We start from the raw sequence: 19,711 nt of genomic DNA on the forward strand, positions 1-19,711 counted from the left end.
ACTTTAGAAGGCATCCCTGACCACATTGCATTGATTATAGTCATCCTGTGTTATGGCAACTGTTTTCACCATTCTTCTATTGTGCTCTACCCAATATCACAGTGGATTGTTTCTTTCAGTCAGGAATGTCTATTCAGTTCTTCTATTATACCATGGTATGAATGCTGAATTTATTTAAATAGCTTAGTTTTCATTCCTTAAATGATTTTGCATTGATGAGTTAAGTGCTGCTTGCCCATAAGCTGGTCTTTCAATTGCTTGTTAAGTTTTTTGTGATTAGTTGAACTGTTACAAATGCAGAAATGTGACTGTCATTAAAAGCTGTTTTGATGTGAATTGATTTTTGAGCCAAGTATGAAAATAATTGCAGTTCGCCAAAGGTTCAATTTTTTTAAAAATTCCATAAATTAATTTCCAATTATACGGATTTTGTTGGGAAGTTCAGAATTTAGGTCAAACAATTATGATTCATTTAAGATTTTAAATACATTTTGAAAGTTCCATTGACAATTGTAATTTCTATTACTGCAAACCATTTTATTGGATTATTTAAAACATTAAAAATATTCTCTGATCTCTCAAGTTTTTAAAAATTTCTTTTGTAGGTTAATGTGTGAAACCGTGAGATACGAAAGACATGAAGCCAATGAAGTTTTATACTAGTAAGTGTTTCTTCTCTTCCTTTTGTGTGTAATTTAGTAAACTAAATCTTTTCCTCAAGGACTGAGAGAGGTTTTAATACCTCACTAACTCAGTACATCTTCACAAACACATTGAGACCTCGTAGTGTCTTCGTTATTTAGAATGTCCACATTTTTAGCCCATACCTAGACTAAAACTGATGTGGACAGCCGTTTTTTATTGTATTAAAGAAAAGGTCATAATAGCTTTGAAATGATGGTCCACAGAATTTATAATACACCTACTGTGTGCAAAAAAACATTGTTCAAAAAACTGTAGGGTGTGGATGCTTTTGTAGCAATCCAGATAAAAATCTGCATTAAGATTTTACTAGAGGGAGTGGAGAAGATTGGATGTAGGAAACAGGGGATTAATCTATGTTTCAAATTAGGCAGTAGTTTTAGTTTTCCATTAACAGGAATAAAGCAGCATGAACAATAAACTGTTTTTTTTTTTGTCCTGACACCAACTACCTTTAACAGAGTAGAGTCTCTTTCGATCTGAATTGTTAAGTGCTAAATATTATTTTGGATGCCTAGATAATTTTGGGTAACTGGGATACATTGAGTCCACTTTATGATATAGAGTTGGGGAACTTACCGTGGGCCTCTCCCCTTGGTCAGAAGTGGAGCCTCTCTTGGGTACCAGGAGCCTCCAAGTAAGAGTCCTGTACTTGGAATGGGGTAAAATAATGGGATTTGTGATTGGTGAGGAAAGAGGGAAAGCGTGCCTCCATTCTGAACCTGGTGTGAAATCTGGATTATTTTGATTACCTGTCTGTATGGGTCGGGTGAACTGAAAAAATGGTCAACTTCCAATTCTTTCTTCCAGTGTTGATCCAGGTTATGGCTATTTGAGGTCTCAGGATTAACATAGTGATTCTAAAAATAATGTTTCATGCAATCAATCAAGGGTATTTATTCATTCATTCATTCAGTCATATTTATTGAGCGCTTACTCTGTGCAGAGCACTGTACTAAGCGCTTGAGACGTACAAATTGTCAACATACAGAGACTGTCCCTACCCAACAACGGGCTGAGAGCATTGTATGGAGCACTTTGAGGAGTACAGTACAGTAGAAATGTTGGGCTTTCATCTCTGCACCCTCAATTTCAATTTTTAATTTTGATTCATTCTTACATGTTTGCCTCATATGATTTAGTGAAGTAACCTAGACACAATCCCTACCTACAAGCGGCTAACGGTCTAGAGTGAGAGACGGACACTGAATTACAGATAGGGGAAATGGCAAAGTATAAGAACTTGCACCTAAGTAAGGGCTCTGGGGCTTGGGTGAATATTAAGAGCTTAAGGGTTACAGACCCAAGAGCATAAGCAGTGCAGAGGGGAGAGTGAATGAAAAGGGTGGGGAAATGAGGGGTTAAAGTCAGGTTAGTGAAGTCCTCCTGGAGGAGATATTGTTGTAGTAGGGCTTTGAAGGTGAGGAGAGTGGGGGTCTGTCAGTTGTGAAGGGGAAGGTAAGTCCAGGTCAGAGGAAGGATGTGGACAAGGAGTTGGTGATGAGATAAATGAGATGGAAGTACACTATTAGAGGAGCAAAGTGCAGGCACTGCATTGTAGTAGGAGATTGATGAGGTAGTCTCCTTGTTATTGCTTTCATAGCATTCTTTAACCATTAGCCAGTAAAATTGTTAATTCAAAGAGGAGGTGCCTTAAGTCTGTCCTTCGCTGTTTTACCTCTACCTTCTGATAACCAGACAGTTGGCAAAGTTGTATTGGACTCCAGCCATATCTGCACTGCAGTAAATTAGGAGTTTTTGTTTCTATCTGTCACTGTGACAACATTTTCCTCGGAGAGCGTAGCCAGTATTTGCCATTAGGACAAATAAATTCAAGGACTTGGCAGTTGGCTCTTCATAAATAAACAGGTACTGAATAAAGACTTTACTCAAGTTATCTCCTAGTAGAAATGGTGGGCTTTTACCTCCCCGCCTTCGGTTTTAATTTTTAATGTGATTTACAAGTTTGCCTTAGACATGATTTTATTATGGTAACCTAGAGATTAATAGCTTTCCTGTAAAATACTGGTAAGTACAATTTCAGTCAGTTCTATTTTTGCGTGTTGATTTTCATCATCAGTACCTGCTTCACTGAAGAGATGCTTTTGTAGTTTTGATTTGGAGCAGAAGGTAATATGGGGTGGAAAAAAAATTTCAAAATCTAAGAATGAATTACATTACAGAACCAAAATTTCCATGAGGTCAGGTGTTTGCAATATGATTAAAAGCAAGAGCACTAAAACTGACCGGTTAACAACCAGCTTCCCTTGAATCGAAGGTGACATTTAATAATCATCTTTCTTTTCCTTGTAGTATTTCATTCCTTAACCTTCGGGAAGAATATATATTATTCTCAAAATTCCAGTGCTACAACATTGCAGTACTTTAATATCCTATCTAAATATCACCTCCATGTCTTTTTATAGAAATTTTATAGGTTCATGAATGCTTACAGTTTAAATTTTGAATGTTTGGAGTAAGTTGTTCTACCAACTTGGCTGTTCTGTACTCTGCACACAGTAAGCGCTCAGTAAATGCTATTAATTCAATAAAAGTAGTAATCAGTTTTATATTTGTCGGGTTTTCTGAATTTAAAATTGTGCTTTTTTACTGTTTAGAAGTGGACATAAATTAATGACGTGTTATAGTGCAGGTACTATTGTTATGAAGTCAGAATAGGCCCACAGGGATTCTTATGTAATTGTTTCGTTATTTCTGCCCTTATATTAACTTGAAAGATAAAACCTTTGGTCTTAATCATCAGAAGTCAAATTTTTCTACTTAGCATTTTTCTGCCACCAATCAGTGATTCATGAATATCTAAATCACCAAAAACCTTAGCATTCAAATGGTACATCACATTACTCAAAATGTAGACTTATTCCACAGGCAAATTTCTCAGTAGATACTACTTGCAGCGTTTCACAGGATGGATGCACCAAAAGTTATTTAAGCTATTGAAATTTTTGAATCTCTTTACTGGTTTTGAATTGTGATGTAGATAAATATGTGAAGCAGCATGTCAACGCACTTTCATATTAATTTCATACATGATTTCACTATTGTCAGTTTCTCCAAACTTGGTTCTAGACTGTGAGCCCACTGTTGGGTAGGGACCGTCTCTATATGTTGCCAACTTGTACTTCCCAAGCGCTTAGTACAGTGCTCTGCACACAGTAAGCGCTCAATAAATACGATTGATTGATTGGTTATCCTATGTCTATTAAAAAATAATAGCCCCTTGTTAGGAGAATTGAAGAGATTTTCTCCTCAGGATTGTCTATTAGTTGCATTTAGTACTATTCTCAAGTGCAGTTAAAGATTTGGCAAAACTGCTGTAACAGAATGTATGTTGATTCTAAATTTTACTATCTTTAAAATTCCATATGGGAAAAAAATGTGTCTTCTTCCTGTGCATAAATCCCTTTGAATGATGCAGATTGCCTGGCATGTAGGAAATGCTTAACAAATACCATAATTATTATTATTGTATGATCCAATAAAGTAACTGTATGTATGAATTGACACAGGGGATCTACTTTACTATTTTCTTATACTCTGTACTACTCTTCCTGCTTTTTTTTGCTATTTAAATGCAGTGATTGAGCAGCAACACCAAGACCTTTTTCATAGGCCTTACCTGAGCATTTGGTATCATCTCACGATTCAGGTGTCCTAAAAATTTCAGTTCAAAAATAAACCCTCAGCACTTACATACATATCTGTAAATTATGGCCTATGACCCCCCCCCCCCCCAGACTATTAGCTTGTGTCTACCAACTGTGTTGCATTGTACTCTTCCAAGCACTTAGTACAGTGTTCTACACATAGTAAGCACTCAATAATACCATTGATTGATCATTAATTGATCGTACCAAGCAGGTATGGAATAAAGACTTGTCAAGACAGTAATTTGCTAAGCAAATGATGGTGAGTTCTATTTTGAAGGTGCCACCAATAGATCAGTTCAGGTTGAAGGTGGTCTACTCTCTCTTAACCCATCACCATCAGAGTAAAGCAAGGCAGTGGAGTATACTAGTAGTAATGATAATTATGGTATTTCTTAAATGTTTCTCTGTGCTAAGCATAGTACTCTGTGTTGGAATATATTTCCTGAGCCACATGAGTCTCATAGTTTACAGGCAGGAGAATGGGATCTTAATCTCATTTTACAGTTGAGAAAACTGAGGCACAGAGAAGTTGTGGCCCAAGGTCTCACAATAGGCAAGTGATAAGGCAGGATTTTTTTTATGGTATTCAAGCACTTACTACATGCCAGGTACTTTACTAAGTACTGGGGTAGATCATCAACTTCAATGGTATTTATAGATACAAGCTCGCTAATCAGGTTGGATACAGTCCATGTCCCTCATAGGACTCACAGTCTTAATCCCCATTTTCCAGATGGGATAGCTGAGGCACAGAGAAGTTAAATGACCTAACCAGGTCACATAGCAGACAAGTGGACAGATCCTGGATTAGAACCCAGATCCCTTGGCTTCCAGGCCCATGCTTTTTAGCCCCTATGCCTCTATTTTTGAGGATGTAATGATTGTGTCAAATCTGATTAACATGTATCTACCTCAGCACTCAGAATTGTGCTTGGCACACAGTAAGCGCTTAACAAGTACCGTAATTATTATTATTATTACTGTCACCAAATTCTGCTGCCTACACAATCCCTGTCCCACATGGGGCTCACATTCTTATCCCCAGTTTACAGATGAGGTAACTGAGGCACAGAGAGTTAAGTGACTTGCTGAAGGTCACACAGTAGCCATGTGGTGGAGTGGGGATTAGAATCCAGGTCCTAATGACTCCCATACCTGTGCTGTATCCCCTAAGCCACACTGATCAATATCTTGGCTTGTGTGAAGCTTTTTGTGGGCACAGGCTAGTACATAACTTTACTGTCAGTCCATGGTTCGGTGCCAAATCTGCAACTGACTCATAGTCATCTGCATGTCTTCCTGGGAATGTGCCGCAAAAGCACGGAACTCGATGACTAGCATCTCGCACTTCTGATTAGGTTTGCATCTAGCTGAATTTGCAGTGTTTCCTGGTCATCCCCAAATGCATAAACAGTGAAGGCCAGATTGAGGACAGAGTTTCTCAATGTTTCAAGTTTCATACCAAGTTGATGGTCAGTAAAACCATGGAAATCTCTAACCTATGTGGAGAGGAGACACGAACCTACTAAAAAAGATCCATTAAGCTTCTTAAGCAGCAGGACGAGGTAACCAATTACAAGGTCTTGCAGAACAGCCGATTCACCAGCATTGAGGCAGTGTGTTCGGGAACACATCTTCCTTGGGCAAGACATGAGTCCAAAGTGGATGCCAGCCTGATATTAGGCAGCTGCTTTATGATGAAGCGTGCATATACAAGTAAGGAAAGAAAGGAAAAATAGATTTTTAAATATAATGAAGCTCAGAGCAGTGGATCGTTGGGAGAGTTCTGCAGCTGACAGACAAGCCTGGGAGAAGAGTTGTTCTTGAGCAAAAAGACTTTGAAGATTCCAAGAGACAACCTGCAAAACAGATAAAGGGGCTGGGATGGGGAAACATACTAACCAGGACAGCAAGCCTTTGTCTTTTGGGAGCACATTGTGGAAGCAAATGTGGTTCTTAATCCTTCTTTTCAGTTTAAACCCTGATGCATGTGTAGTTTTCCCACTGTCAATAACGTTATCTTCAAAAACAAAAGGACAGTACTCTGTATATTCAGGGCAGTAGGCTTTGTTTCTCATCTCGTTTTATCTCCTGCGTTCAGAAAGCAGTCAAGCTGTCTTCTGACTTTAGAAGCTGTAGGTTATGTTTTATCTGTGTACCCTCTGCATGCTTGTGTGAAGAGACCGAATGACTTAGGAGGAAAAAAAGAAAGTCTGGATTGAGGGGGAGTTGGTTGACCTCTGCAACTGGCAGGAATTTGGGTAGGTGGAAATGGAGACAAATGTACTGTGCATGTGTAATATGTCTTTGTGGGTTGGTCTTGGTTTGCAGTCACAGTAATTCAGGAGGCGTAAGTGTATTTGCTTGCCTCTGGCCCACGCCCAGGTTTAAGTCAGATAGAGAGGGGTAGTATAGACAGCAGAGATCCCATAAGCATCAAAGCCTGACCTGACTCAGCTATGTGAATCATTATACTAATAATAGTGATATTTGTTAAGTGCTTACCCCTTAGCACTTTTTAAATATGGGAGGCAAATGCAAAGCAATCAAGTCAGACACGCAGTGCCTGTCCCACTTGGGGCTCACAGTCTAAGTAGGAGGGAGACTGGGTATTGAATCTTGATTTTACAGATGAGGAACTGTGGCTCAGGGTAGTGACATGCGCAAGATCATTCAACAGCCAACTGGTAGAGCCAGGATTGGTACCCAAATGCTCCGGCTCCCAGTCCCAGGTTCTTTCCGCTAACTCTTGCTGCTCCTCTTCCCTTCTGTAACCCTATCTTGTCATCTTGCCCACCTTAGCAGGTTTATACCAGGATGGGTTTTGTGGGTGGTGGAATAGGGATCCAACCTGCTCTGGATCCAAAGAATCGGTTATGCGTCATTTAGGGATAAGCAAGTGTACTTGAGCCTCTGGTTAAATACGGAACTCAAGTCAGCCTCGTGGATGACTGGGGATGCCTAGCATAGTACCCTGCATATGGACAGCTATTGATGATGAGGCTGATGAACTGACCTAAATTCATTCATTCATTTCAGTCGTATTTATTGAGCGCTTACTGTGTGCAGAGCACTGTACTAAGCACTTGGGAGGCACAAGTTGACAACATATAGAGACATCTCTCTGAGATTCTTCAGACCAATCCTTTTCCCAGAGAATTCCCCTGGGTAAGGCCTAAAATCTGGCTTGAACAAAATGGGATAAATATCTGGGGTCACAGTGCTAGGTAAGGTTTCCCGGGACTTTGATTCTGTCTGTCTTGCTGGTTATCAGTTAGTACTCAGTCTTTCTTATGACCAGTGTCAGAATAATTCTGAGTTGTAAACTCATTTGAATGTTGGGGAATTAGGGAAAATTTTTCTGTTACCCACTTCTGTCTGAAGAGAACGTGGTGGTGACGGCAGAATAAATTGTTTGTGAAAATACAGTAGCGGTCCAGGCATTGGTACTGTAATGTGGATTCTCTTTCACACAGATTTTGTCAAGAACAAGACTCTCAAGTTAGGGTGCTATGTTCATATGGCTGACTTCATATTCAAAGAAGGCTGTATTTGACAGGGAGGTTTCCAAGACGTTGGAAGCCTAATTTTTCCCTTGACGTGTGATTTTTACAGTAATTGTCTCTCCATGCCTATGTCCAGTCTAAGGTGAAATCTTTGCTCAGTGGTATGTTCTAGCACTTCAGTAGGCTTGTACTGTAATAAATGTTCATAATTGTAAGCTTCTCTGTGGCAGGAATCTATGTTCCCAAGCACCTCCTCAGTAAATGCTTTTGATGATGGTTTGTTTCACATGATTACCCTCACTGGAAAAAAAAGAACAGTCATGTCAGAACACCCAATTTAGGATCAAGGACTGGTGTAGTAGTTGATGTATAATTCCTGTTTTCTCTTATGCCATTTTTCCTCTGGCTTACTTTCATTTGGGTTCATTTTGATAGCTCTGTCATTTGCTGTCAGTTAAACTTTTTTTAAAGTAGTCATGAACTTGGCAGTACATATCCTACTTACACAGTCAAGCACAGTATTTAATAATAGTGTTGTCGCCTTTTATTATGGAAGTTTAGTGGGCTTAAGTTTGAACTCTAATTGAGTGTTGGTTGCAAAGAAAAGCTCAAAAAATTGTGGAAGTGGTAATAAAATGATTCATCTTAATGTTAGAAGTGCATTCTTTTGATGTCTTTTATTTGTTCATGTCAAAAATTGAAAACATTTTAGTGTGACCTGAATTGAATTTGTTTACTGTAGAGTTAAAGAGCATCTGGGTAGGAGCATGGCCTTGTAGAAAGAGCATGGGCTTGAGAGCCAGAGGACCTTGGGTTCTAATCCCAGATCTTCCACTTGCCTCCCATGTAATCTTGAGCAAGTCACTTAACTTCATTTTCCTCATTTGCAAAATGGGAATTAAATCCTGTTCCCTTCTACTTGGACTGTGAGTCCACATAATAATAATAGCATTTATTAAGCGCTTACTATGTGCAAAGCACTGTTCTAAGTGCTGAGGAGGTAACAAGGTGATCAGGTTGTCCCACGGGGGGCTCACAGTCGCAATCCCCATTTTACAGATGAGGGAACTGAGGCCCAGAGAAGTTAAATGACTTGCCAAAGTCACACAGCTGACAATTGGTGGAGCCGGGATTTGAACCCATGGCCTCTGACTCCAAAGCCCGGGCTCTTTCCACTGAGCCACACTGCTTCTCAATGTGGAACAGAGACTGTGTCCAAACTCATTTTCTTTTCTTGTGTCTACCCCAGTGCTTAGAACAGTGCTTGGTGCATAATAAGTTCTTAACAAATACCATAAAAAATTTGGGACTGTTAAAGTGGATCTGAGTTGTGAGCAGTGTTGAATATTGGTTAAGAAAGTATCTTGGTGATCAAGCGATAGTCCATGCTGCAAGGCTAGGATAGCGGGAAATGTCGATCATTTCATAGCAATTATTTTAACTTTAAAAAGATCATATTCTTTGAATTCTACAATCATTATATGACATTTTGCTATTGAATTTGGTATTTTATATATCTGTAATAATTTATATATAGAAACATCTTCATTTTCCAATGTAGTTGTAACCAAAATCAGTAGAAGTGATAGTCATGGTATTTGTTAAGCATTTACTAAGTGCCAAGCACTGCACTAAAGTGTGGAGATAGATACAAGATAATCCCAGAGATGTGCTCTTTCCACTAGGCAACACTGTTTCCCATAGGCATTGTGAGACAAGAAGCATCATGATATTTTATTTAGGTCAACACTGGGTGGCTTATGGAGCCCACAGGCTCCTAGAGAAGTCCGTTCTGTGTTGGGGCATTTCTGATTGGGATGACTCTGGGTTGGGTTGGTTATTTATTAGAGTCCTTACCTCCATAAGCTCAATAGCTTGCTTCAGGGTGTTTTTCAGACTGTGGGCATTGGATTAAAACCCTCTCAGTCAGGGTCAGGAATCGTTTTGTGGAGAAAAACTAAGCCAATTGAAACCCTTAAGTAGAGCCATTCAGTTTATGGCATCCTCCTGTAGCATCCTACATGACACGGTATGATGACTCAGTGCAACTTGTGACCGCTTCATAAAGAAGCTATTCATAGAAAAGACGCTGCCAGCAAAGATGGGCAAGGGGAGGAGAGGATGAGAGTTGCTGGGTAGGGACCGTCTCTGTATGTTGCCGACGTGTACTTCCCAAGCGCTAAGTACAAGTGCTCTGCACACAGTAAGTTCTCAATAAATACGATTGAATGAATGAATGAGAGTCTGGGGGTTACCCCTTGCTCCTGCCCCTCCTGTTCAGTCAATGGGGCACTTTAGTCTGGGACTGAATCAGAGGAAACTTTGTCTGCATTAGTGCTATAGGAGAAGCAGTCTTGTTAGTGTTAGTTTGGCTTGCTTTTACTTTTGTTTATTGTAAGATCTGTATCTAATGGCCTTTACTTTCTTTCCTTTCAGCCCTGATGACATTGGTACCTGTTGGTATATCCTTCTTTCTGGTTCAGTGTTCATAAAGGAGTCCATGTTTCTTCCAAGGAGCAGGTATGTGTATTCTTTAAATTGACTTACATCATAGGACTGTTACAAGTGAGAGCCATGGTGTAAACAATGCCAGGATGACCCTTTTGCCCACATCCTCCCTCTGGCATGGAACTCCCTCCTCTGTCATATGTGACAGACCACCACTCCCCCCACCTTCAAAGCCTTATTCAAATCACATTTCCTCCAGGAGGCCTTCCCTGACTGAGCCCTCATTTCTCCTATGAGATCGAGGGAGAGACAGTAAGAGTGCAGTAATAGCTGCCCTCCTCAGGTTTCAAAAACCCATATCGTACAGTAGTACCAATCCGAGTGTTACAGCATCAACACATAGTGCAAATGAAGCCTGATTTGCGCATATTTTAATTCCCATTGAAAGTTCATTTTCCCATCACAGCACATTAAGATTTAACTTGATTAGAAAGGCCTCTGGTAGGGCTGATGCCCGAATGAGATACGATGCCAAACCGGCTTTTAGGATGTCTCTGGTAGGATCGATTGGGCAGACAGCTCTTTGCCTGTCCTGGCTATTGACTCATCATAGTTTCCCAGCCTAGCTCTGCTCAAAGATATGGTCCCCTGTTCCAGATGAGTATACTGGCTGAAAAGATAAGATGGGGTGGAGAGAGGGTGTGAAGGAAGGTGGAAGTGAGTAAAGAGGGAAGGTGAGTAAGTAAGTTTGCTAAATCATTTTACATTTTTTATTTAACATTGAAGCTATCATTTTCTCTTCTTTAAAAGTAACGCTGACATCTGTGTTTGTGCAGGCTGTGAAAAGAAATTAGAATATTCAAATTAGAATTACTTCCTAAGGGAGAGGAAAGACCAAATCAAGTCATGTTTGACGGACATGTGGGGCAGTTTGCATTTTATCGTTTTTTTGAAAGCCTTTTACCCTTTCCCTTTGAATGTCAAATGTTTCCAAATCCTATTTTGTCAGGGTGAAGGAGATAATGGAGTTTTAGGCTAAACGACAAGTTGGCACTATTTATAGGTTGCTACTTGATGTTGCATCTGGTGACATTTCTAAAGAAAGACCATAAATGTCTCATTTTGAGGTGATAGCTTAGAAATATTATTCATATTCGCTGACAAAGAAGGAAATCCCTTCCGTATAACCTGAAGTTGCATGCTAATGATTTATCCATGAATTTTCCTCAGTTATTTTGGGATGAGAGAGAAATAATTTTGGACTTTGTTTTATCCTTTGCTGCATTTTGACTAGAATTTATAATGCTTGATTTGTAAGAATGTAGTCAGTTTTCTGGGGGAGAAATTATTTTGTAATAGAAATTAAAGTAAAGCAGGCTGTAATTTTGTAGAGCAACTCTAGACTGTTAGCCCTTTGTTGGGCAGGGACTGTCTCTGTTGCCGAATTGTACTTTCCAAGCGCTTAGTACAGTGCTCTGCACACAGTAAGCGCTCAATAAATATGGTTGAATGAATGAACTCAGTTTCCATTGCACCTGTTTAGGAATTTGCTTATTCAGACTCACATAAAAATAAAAGTAAATCAAATATCCCCAATGATTGTGCTTTGTGTGGACATTGACCAAAATACTGCTTTGAAGAAAGCGGCCTAATATTTTTTTCTTCATTTTTTTTGACCCTTTTAGTGGAGGGTTTCTTTCATTAACAAATATTTTTGTATTAAACACGCTTTTCTTGATTAGTTGTAATGTTGGGCAACATGCTGAAGTAGCAGAAATTGGTGATAGTATTTACATCTGCTGGACATCTTCAGTTGGGCTTTCTAAGTGTAGGTTGGTACATATGATTGCTTTGAGGCTAATTATGAACCTATACCACTTTTTTCATTTAGGAATGTTTTTGTGTGTGCTTCTTGAACAGTCACCTGCAATAAAAGGGCCTGTTTTTGGCTTATTCTAGGACTTTGATAATGCTCATAGGTAGTTGACTTGGAAGAATTTCCTGGATTATCAAAGAGTCAGTTCAGAGACCAGCTTCCATGTTCCTTGATGCATGGCTAAGTGTACTTCATTCATTCATTCAGTCGTATTTATTGAGTGCTTACTGTGTGCAGAGCACTGTACTAAGCACTTGGGAAGTACAAGTTGGCAGCATATAGAATTGATCCCTACCCAACAGCGGGCTCACAGTCTAGAAGGGGGCTTACAGTCTAGAAGGGATAATAATGTTGGTATTTGTTAAGCGCTTACTATGTGCCAAGCACTGTTCCAAGCGCTGGGATAGATACAAGTTTATCAGGTTGCCCCACGTGGGACTCACAGTCTTAATCCCCATTTTACAGGTGAGGTAACTGAGGCACAGAGAAGTCAAATGTGTTGCCCAACGTCACACAGCAGACAAGTGGAAGAATGGGAGAGCTATATAGGACAGGTTGAAACAGACTGGACCTATTAAACGCACCATGAGTCATGTTAGGATTTCATTGAAGTCGTCAGGGCAGCCACATTTTTAATTATTGCAAAGCCCGTGTCACCTGATGAAGACAATTACTTTTGTAAATTCTTTAGACCACATTTTGTCACAGGTGCCAAATCCAACTTGTAGAATAGTTCCATCAATGTTACCAGTGACTGTACTGAGCACCACTTGAAAAGCTAGAATCCCCCAAAATGAGGATCCTGAACACTGAAATATTTGGAGAGTATTTCAAATCATTTATCTATTTATTTATTTTTAAATGATATTTGCTAAGTACTTCCTATGTGTCAGGCACTGTTCTAAGCCCTGGGGTAGATACAAGTTAATCAGGCTGCGTGTAGTCCCTGTCGTACATGGGGCTCACAGTCAAGTCGGAGGGAGAGCTAGTATTAAATCCCCATTTTGCAGTTGAGGAAACGGAGGCACATAGAAGTGAAATGACTTGCCCAAGGTCACCCAGCAGGCAAGTGGTGTAATTGGGATTAGAACACATGTCCTTTGGCTCCCAGGCCTGGGCTGTATCCACTAGGCAGTGATACCATGCTTAAGCATTAGGGCTATCATTAACTTAGCATTGAAGCTGAACCTCATCATTTGTGGTTCAGCCTTCAGACTTCTTTAGAAGAAAAGCCAGGTTTACTTTGGGATGTCTGAACAATTTGGTGAAAATAACTTTTTTACAGACTTCTGCACTTAGCATTCTAATTAAAGGTGCTTTCCTATAACATTTGGAGAGAAACTGCACCCTCATGCATTATGACTCAGACTTTGGATTCTTTTGAAAGATAGTCCTAGTTGACCACTTGTATTTATACCAAAAGAAGGCTACCATTTGTAAGCACGCTGTATGTAAGTCTGGAGTATAAATGTAGATATTGTGAAGGATAATGCGAGTCATTGTGCAGAGCTGTGGTTATGTTCCTCATGCCTCTGGGTGTGTGCGTGTGTATTTCTTTTTCCCTTCCTCCACCTTTCTCCTCTCTCACATTTAATTCTGGATGTGCAGGGAGAGTGAAAGGTTTAGGCTCCGCAGGTAAATGAAATCTACTTTGCGTCAGCTAAGACTGAGAAAATTAAAGTCTTAATTGTTTTTGATATTTGTGCTACATGACATAATTCCGTGTGTTTTATTTCATTGTGCTCTGAGCCCTGCTATTGACTGTGGAAGCTGCAGCCTTAAAATTGTCACCTAGATAAATGTCATCTGTATTTGGATTAATTTCCTTCAGGGTAAAGGTCGTTGTAATTATTATAAACTTGAACAGAAGCACTGAGATTTTCATTGGGGAAAAAAACATGTCAGCCCCTGGAAGGAAGAATGACAGTTTTACTTATTGCTTACACTGCACCCTTGACACCACATCACTTGTTATTTTCATATTTTGGGCTTATACTAGGCTAGTTGCTCACTCCTGAAACCCTGATGTCACTCTTTTTCTTTCTGAACTAAGGAGAATAGTTTGTGAAGATTTTAAGAAGGTAGATTGTTTGTAGTAATTCTGACGGAGACAGAGTTGAATAATTTAACCCTCCTACCCTTCTACAAATCACAACTGTGATTTGTGGGGAAAAAAAATCACAGTTGACAAGCAGGTAATTGTAGGTGTAATTAGCAAATACATCAATGAGTGACAGAGAGACATTAAGGAAAACTAATAAAGAGATAAGTCAAAGATAGGTGAGAGTATTTATTAGGTGCTTACTCTATGCCAAGTACTGTACTAAGCACTGGGGTAGATATAAGATAATCAGATCATACTCAGCCTCTGTTCTGTAAGGGGCTCATGGTCTAAGAGGGAAGGAGAACATAATTTTGTCCTCATTTTCCACATAATAATAATAATCACATTTATTAAGCGCTTACTATGTGCAAAGCACTGTTCTAAGCACTGGGGAGGTTATAAGGTGATGAGGTTGTTCCACGGGGGGCCTCACAGTCTTAATCCCCATTTTGCAGATGAGGTAACGGAAGCCCAGAGAAGTGAAGTGGCTTGCCCAAAGTCACACAGCTGACAATTGGTGGAGCCGGGATTTGAACCCCTGACCTCTGACTCCAAAGCCTGTGCTCTTTCCACTGAGCCACGCTGCTTTCTCACATGAGGAGACTGAGGCGCCAAGTCTTGCTCTCTTTCAGCTGGGTCTTGTTGCCTACCACCATCAAGCCAGAGAACATTGAGTGAAATGGCATCTTTATCTAATGGTGGATCCAGCTGACATTTTTACACGTTTGTTTTAGAGATGCTTCATAAGAGGGCTACTAATTACTGGTCAGTTGATTTTTACCAATAGTGTAAACAAATACCATTGGGTGTGAAGGAGTGACACCTTTCCTGCAGATAAATTAGCTGTGCAAACCATTAGATTTAGTACTATAGTTGAACCAGAGCATGTAAACCAAATTTGATCATTAGGAGAATGATCTTTTCAAGAGACACAGAAAGTTGTGGACAAATACACACTCCTTGGGTTGGTTTTAGATTCTTTTTTCTCATGAAATGGTTTTTGTATTCTTATTATGGTTCCTTGTGGATATTTGACCATTTTGACAGAGAAGACCAGGGTATAAGGGGCATTGGCAGAAAAATAAAAGAAACATGTAGTTCATCTCTTGACACAAATTCGACTGCGTCCCTCCTAAAGTTAGTTCTTCGTGTTTATTAGAGCCAGATATGCCAGTTACTTAGAAGGAATGCTGTGGTGCTATTCCTAGACACTCTTCAAATCAGAGCTGGCAACCATAATGAAGATATGTGGAAACGAGGCATTGAACTAATCGGTTTTGAGGTTGAAATTATTTACGGTTTGATTGACGTTAAAATCAGTGGAAGTTAGTCAGTTATCTGTTAACACAGGTTTGTCCTGTTCTAAATACTGGTATGATCATACTTATCCATTCCAGGGCTGTGCGCATACACAAAAGCTATTTTTTCCAATACCACAGTAGTGATCTTAGTAGAAGTAATAGTGTTTATCAAGTGTGAACTGCTGGCAGACCACTGTACTAAATTCTGGGGTAGAATCGGTGGGTGGGAAAGACATGATCCCTATATAAAATTAAAAAAAAAAAAAGAGGAAGGGGGACTGCCAACAGATACATAAGGAAAAATAAAATAAAATACAACGTAAAGACATACACAAAGATCATTAGGGTACTGTGGCTAGAGAAGCAGAATTTCAGCATCCTGTGTCCAAACTCATGCAGTGGGATGCATATTCCCTAAATCCTTAACAATATCCTAGCCAATAACTTAAAGTAAAAATATCCATTATGTCAGAACTAAGTGTATTTTAATAAAAAAATGGTTACCCTATTTCATAGTGATAACTCTAAGACTCTCCTAAGGCCTAGGAAACAGAAGGTAAAATGGAAAAAATAAGTTAATTTTATATACCGCTTACAGTAATTTAGCCATATAGGCTATCTTCAGTAATAGAAAAGAGTTTGTTGAAGCCTGAAACTTCATAAACTATCTCTGGCCTTTTGGTAATAATGTGAAATCTCAAAAGAATAAGAATTGCTGATCTCTGTAAAATAAATAGCCTGAATGTAACATGTAGCTGATTTTTTGGTCAATGAATAATTAAGGTTTTATGTCTTTTACACATACTTTTGGCATATTTTCATTACTCAGCTTGGATATAATCAATTAGAAGCCCAAATATTAGTGAGTACTTAGCCCACAATACGAGGCAGCTCTGGATATAACGTGATCAATAAGTTGACGCAAGCATATTTGGTATAGGAAGAAATAGTTGTGTGTATGTGGTGTGTCTCAAGGCTCTGCCTTGGCCTTGCTGTACAATATTTTGTTTTGAGTTTTCAGCTCTACAGTATTTAGTAATAAAAGAACCAGAGGTGGCAGTGAATAAAGCATTCTTCATTCTGCAGGTGGGAAACATGACTGTGAGAATTTCTAGTAAATGGTGCTATCTTTGAATAATGGTCACTATAGCAGATTCTCCCATTGCACAAGATTCTTCAAGAACACAGCTACCGCATTATAGCAGAAAGTGTATAAACATACATTCAGGAAACATCAGAATGCAACAACTATCCAAGCATCTCACAACTGTCTATTAATTTTTTTAAAAAAACCTAGCTAAGTCCCTGGACTGGTTACTGAAAAAAAGTTGTTTCCCTTCCTCCTTTCCTGAACTTATCTCTGTACAGTCCCTCTAGACTGTATACTTGCTGTAGGCTAGGAACGCATATACCAACTCTGTTATATTGTGCTCTCCCAAGCGTGTAGTACAGTACTCTGCATACAGTAGGCACTCAATAAATGATCAATTTTTTTCCCCTCCTCTCCCTGTTTCCCTCACCTGTCTCCTTTCTTTTTCCCACATTTTTTCTCTCCCCTTTTCCTTTTCCATTCTTTCCTTTCCCCTATCCCCAAACTCCATTCTTTGGCCACATGCTGGGTAACCTTGGGAAAGTCACTTAACTTCTCTGTGCCTCAGTTGCTTCATCAGAAAAATGGAGATTGACTGGGAGCCCTTTGTGGAACAGGGACTGTGTCTAATCCAATTACCTTGTATCTACCCCAGCACTTACTACTGTGCTTAATACATAGTAAGCACTTAACAAATACCATTTTAAAAAAAGTACTATTGATTACATTAAAGATGGGGAAAGCCACTATATTCCTTTCCTATTCCTCACCAGACATTTGTTTTGGAGTTTTCTCCTGCCTACTTGCCTGCTAAGATATTTATAACATTGTATAACTCTCTTTTTTTTTCCAAATGCAATCTCTTGCTAGTGATTTTCTGCACTCTAAGTAATCACCATAGGTCCCTGCATGGGTCAGAAGTTTGATTCCAAAACTGACTCAGGCTTTGTCTCTCTTGTCTTGATGCCATTCAAGTGTGATTCTTGCTGTAATGATGTCATGGTGCCACTACATTGTAGAACTCCATGCCAACCAGAAGAGCCTGGAAGTATTATCTTGTCCTGCATGCTGTCCACAGATTATTGCGCTCATAGAACTATCATCCATAAGGCCTGCTAATAATAATAATGATAATAATGGCATTTATTAAGCGCTTACTATGTGCAAAGCACTGTTCTAAGCGCTGGGGAGGTTACAACGTGATCAGGTTGTCCCACGGGGGGCTCATAGTCTTAATCCCCATTTTACAGATGAGTTAACTGAGGCCCAGAGAAGTTAAGTGACTTGCCCAAAGTCACACAGCTGACAATTGGCGGAGCTGGGATTTGAGCCCATGACCTCTGACTCTAAAGCCCGTGCTCTTTTCCACTGAGCCACGCTGCTTCAATGGTCTGTGGAATGTGGTTGGCCACCTCGGGCTACGCAGTGGGCACTTCCATTCTGAAATACTCTCTCCACTCCCCCCAACCTGGCACAGTAATCGGCATTTGATTTTTATACCTACCTCTTCAGACGCCAAGGGTTTGGTTCCAGTGGGACCTACAGGCTTTCACAAATTCCCTACATGACTCTTAGGCACCTTAGAAGCAGCGTGGCTCAATGGAAAGAGCACGGGCTTGGAAGTCAGAGGTCAGGGGTTCAAATCCCGGCCCTGCCACTTGGCAGCTGTGTGACTTTGGGCAAGTCACTTAACTTCTCTGTGCCTCAGTTACCTCATCTGTAAAATGGGGATTAAGACTGTGAGCCCCACGTGGGACAATCTGATCACCTTGTATCTCCCACAGTGCTTAGAACAGTGCTTTGCACATAGTAAGCGCTTAACAAATGCCATCATTGTTATTATTCTCTGTTTGCCCATAGAGGTTCCTGATCCCCTTTGGTCTTGCTTTCACTTCCATTTGTTTTAAGTCTAAGTGATCTCTTCGCCATATAGTATGTTAGAGTGAGTCACAAAGACTAAGTAACTAAGTGGGAAGCAGTGTGGCCAAGTGGATAGAGCATCAGCCTGGGAGTTAGCAGGACCTCAGTTCTAGCCACCTATCTGCTATGTGACCTTGGGCCAACCACTTCTCTGTGCCTCAGTTACATCATCTGTAAAATGGGGATTAAGACTGGGAGCCCTATGAGGGACATGCCCAGTGTTTATCCTACTCTATCCTAATCCTTCTCGACCTCTCAGCTGCCTTCGACACTGTGGACCACCCCCTTCTCCTCAACACAGTATCCAACATTGGCTTCACAGACTCCGTCCTCTCCTGGTTCTCCTCTTACCTCTCCGGCCGTTCATTCTCAGTCTCCTTTGCGGGCTCCTCCTCCCCCTCCCATCCCCTTACTGTAGGGCTTCCTCAAGGGTCAGTTCTTGGTCCCCTTTGGTTCTCTATCTGCACTCACTCCCTTGGTGAACTCATTCGCTGCCACAGCTTCAACTGTCATCTCTACACTGATGACACCCAAATCTACATCTCTGCCCCTGCTCTCTCTCCCTCCCTTCAGGCTCGTGTCTCCTCCAGCCTTCAGGACATCTCCATCTGGATGTCTGCCCGCCATCTAAAACTCAGTATGTCCAAGACTAAACTCCTTATCTTCGCTCCCAAACCCTAACCTCTTCCTGACTTTCCGGTCACTGTAGATGGCACTACCATCCTTCCTGTCTCACAAGCCCGCGACCTTGGTGTCATCTTCGACTCTGCTGTCTCATTCACCCCTCACATCCAATCCGTCACCAAAACCTGCCGGTCTCACCTCCGCAACATCGCCAAGATCCGCCCTTTCCTCTCCATCCAAACCGCTACCCTGCTGGTTCAATCTCTCATCCTATCCCGACTGGATTACTGCATCAGCCTCCTCTCTGATCTCCCATCCTCCTATCTCTACCCACTTCAGCCTATACTTCACGCTGCTGCCTGGATCATCTCTGTGCAGAAACGCTCTGGGCATGTTACTCCCCTCCTCAAAAATCTCCAGTGGCTACCAGTCAACCTACGCATCAGGCAAAAACTCCTCACTCTTGGCT

General features: G+C 40.5%; 1 protein-coding gene across 7 annotated transcripts in view; it reads left to right on the top strand.

Annotated features, from left to right (window-relative positions):
* RAPGEF2 (Rap guanine nucleotide exchange factor 2) overlaps positions 1-19,711 on the top strand; it is a 244,368-nt gene that overhangs the window by 101,073 nt on the left and 123,584 nt on the right. For all 7 annotated transcript variants that reach the window (XM_038754925.1, XM_038754928.1, XM_038754929.1 and 4 more), the window contains exons 3-4: positions 606-662; positions 10,316-10,399. In XM_038754925.1, coding sequence (XP_038610853.1) covers positions 606-662; positions 10,316-10,399 — 141 coding nt within the window. The remainder of the gene's footprint in view (positions 1-605; positions 663-10,315; positions 10,400-19,711) is intronic.

Source organism: Tachyglossus aculeatus, chromosome 12, assembly GCF_015852505.1.
Source record: "Tachyglossus aculeatus isolate mTacAcu1 chromosome 12, mTacAcu1.pri, whole genome shotgun sequence".
Lineage (NCBI taxonomy): Eukaryota > Metazoa > Chordata > Mammalia > Monotremata > Tachyglossidae > Tachyglossus > Tachyglossus aculeatus.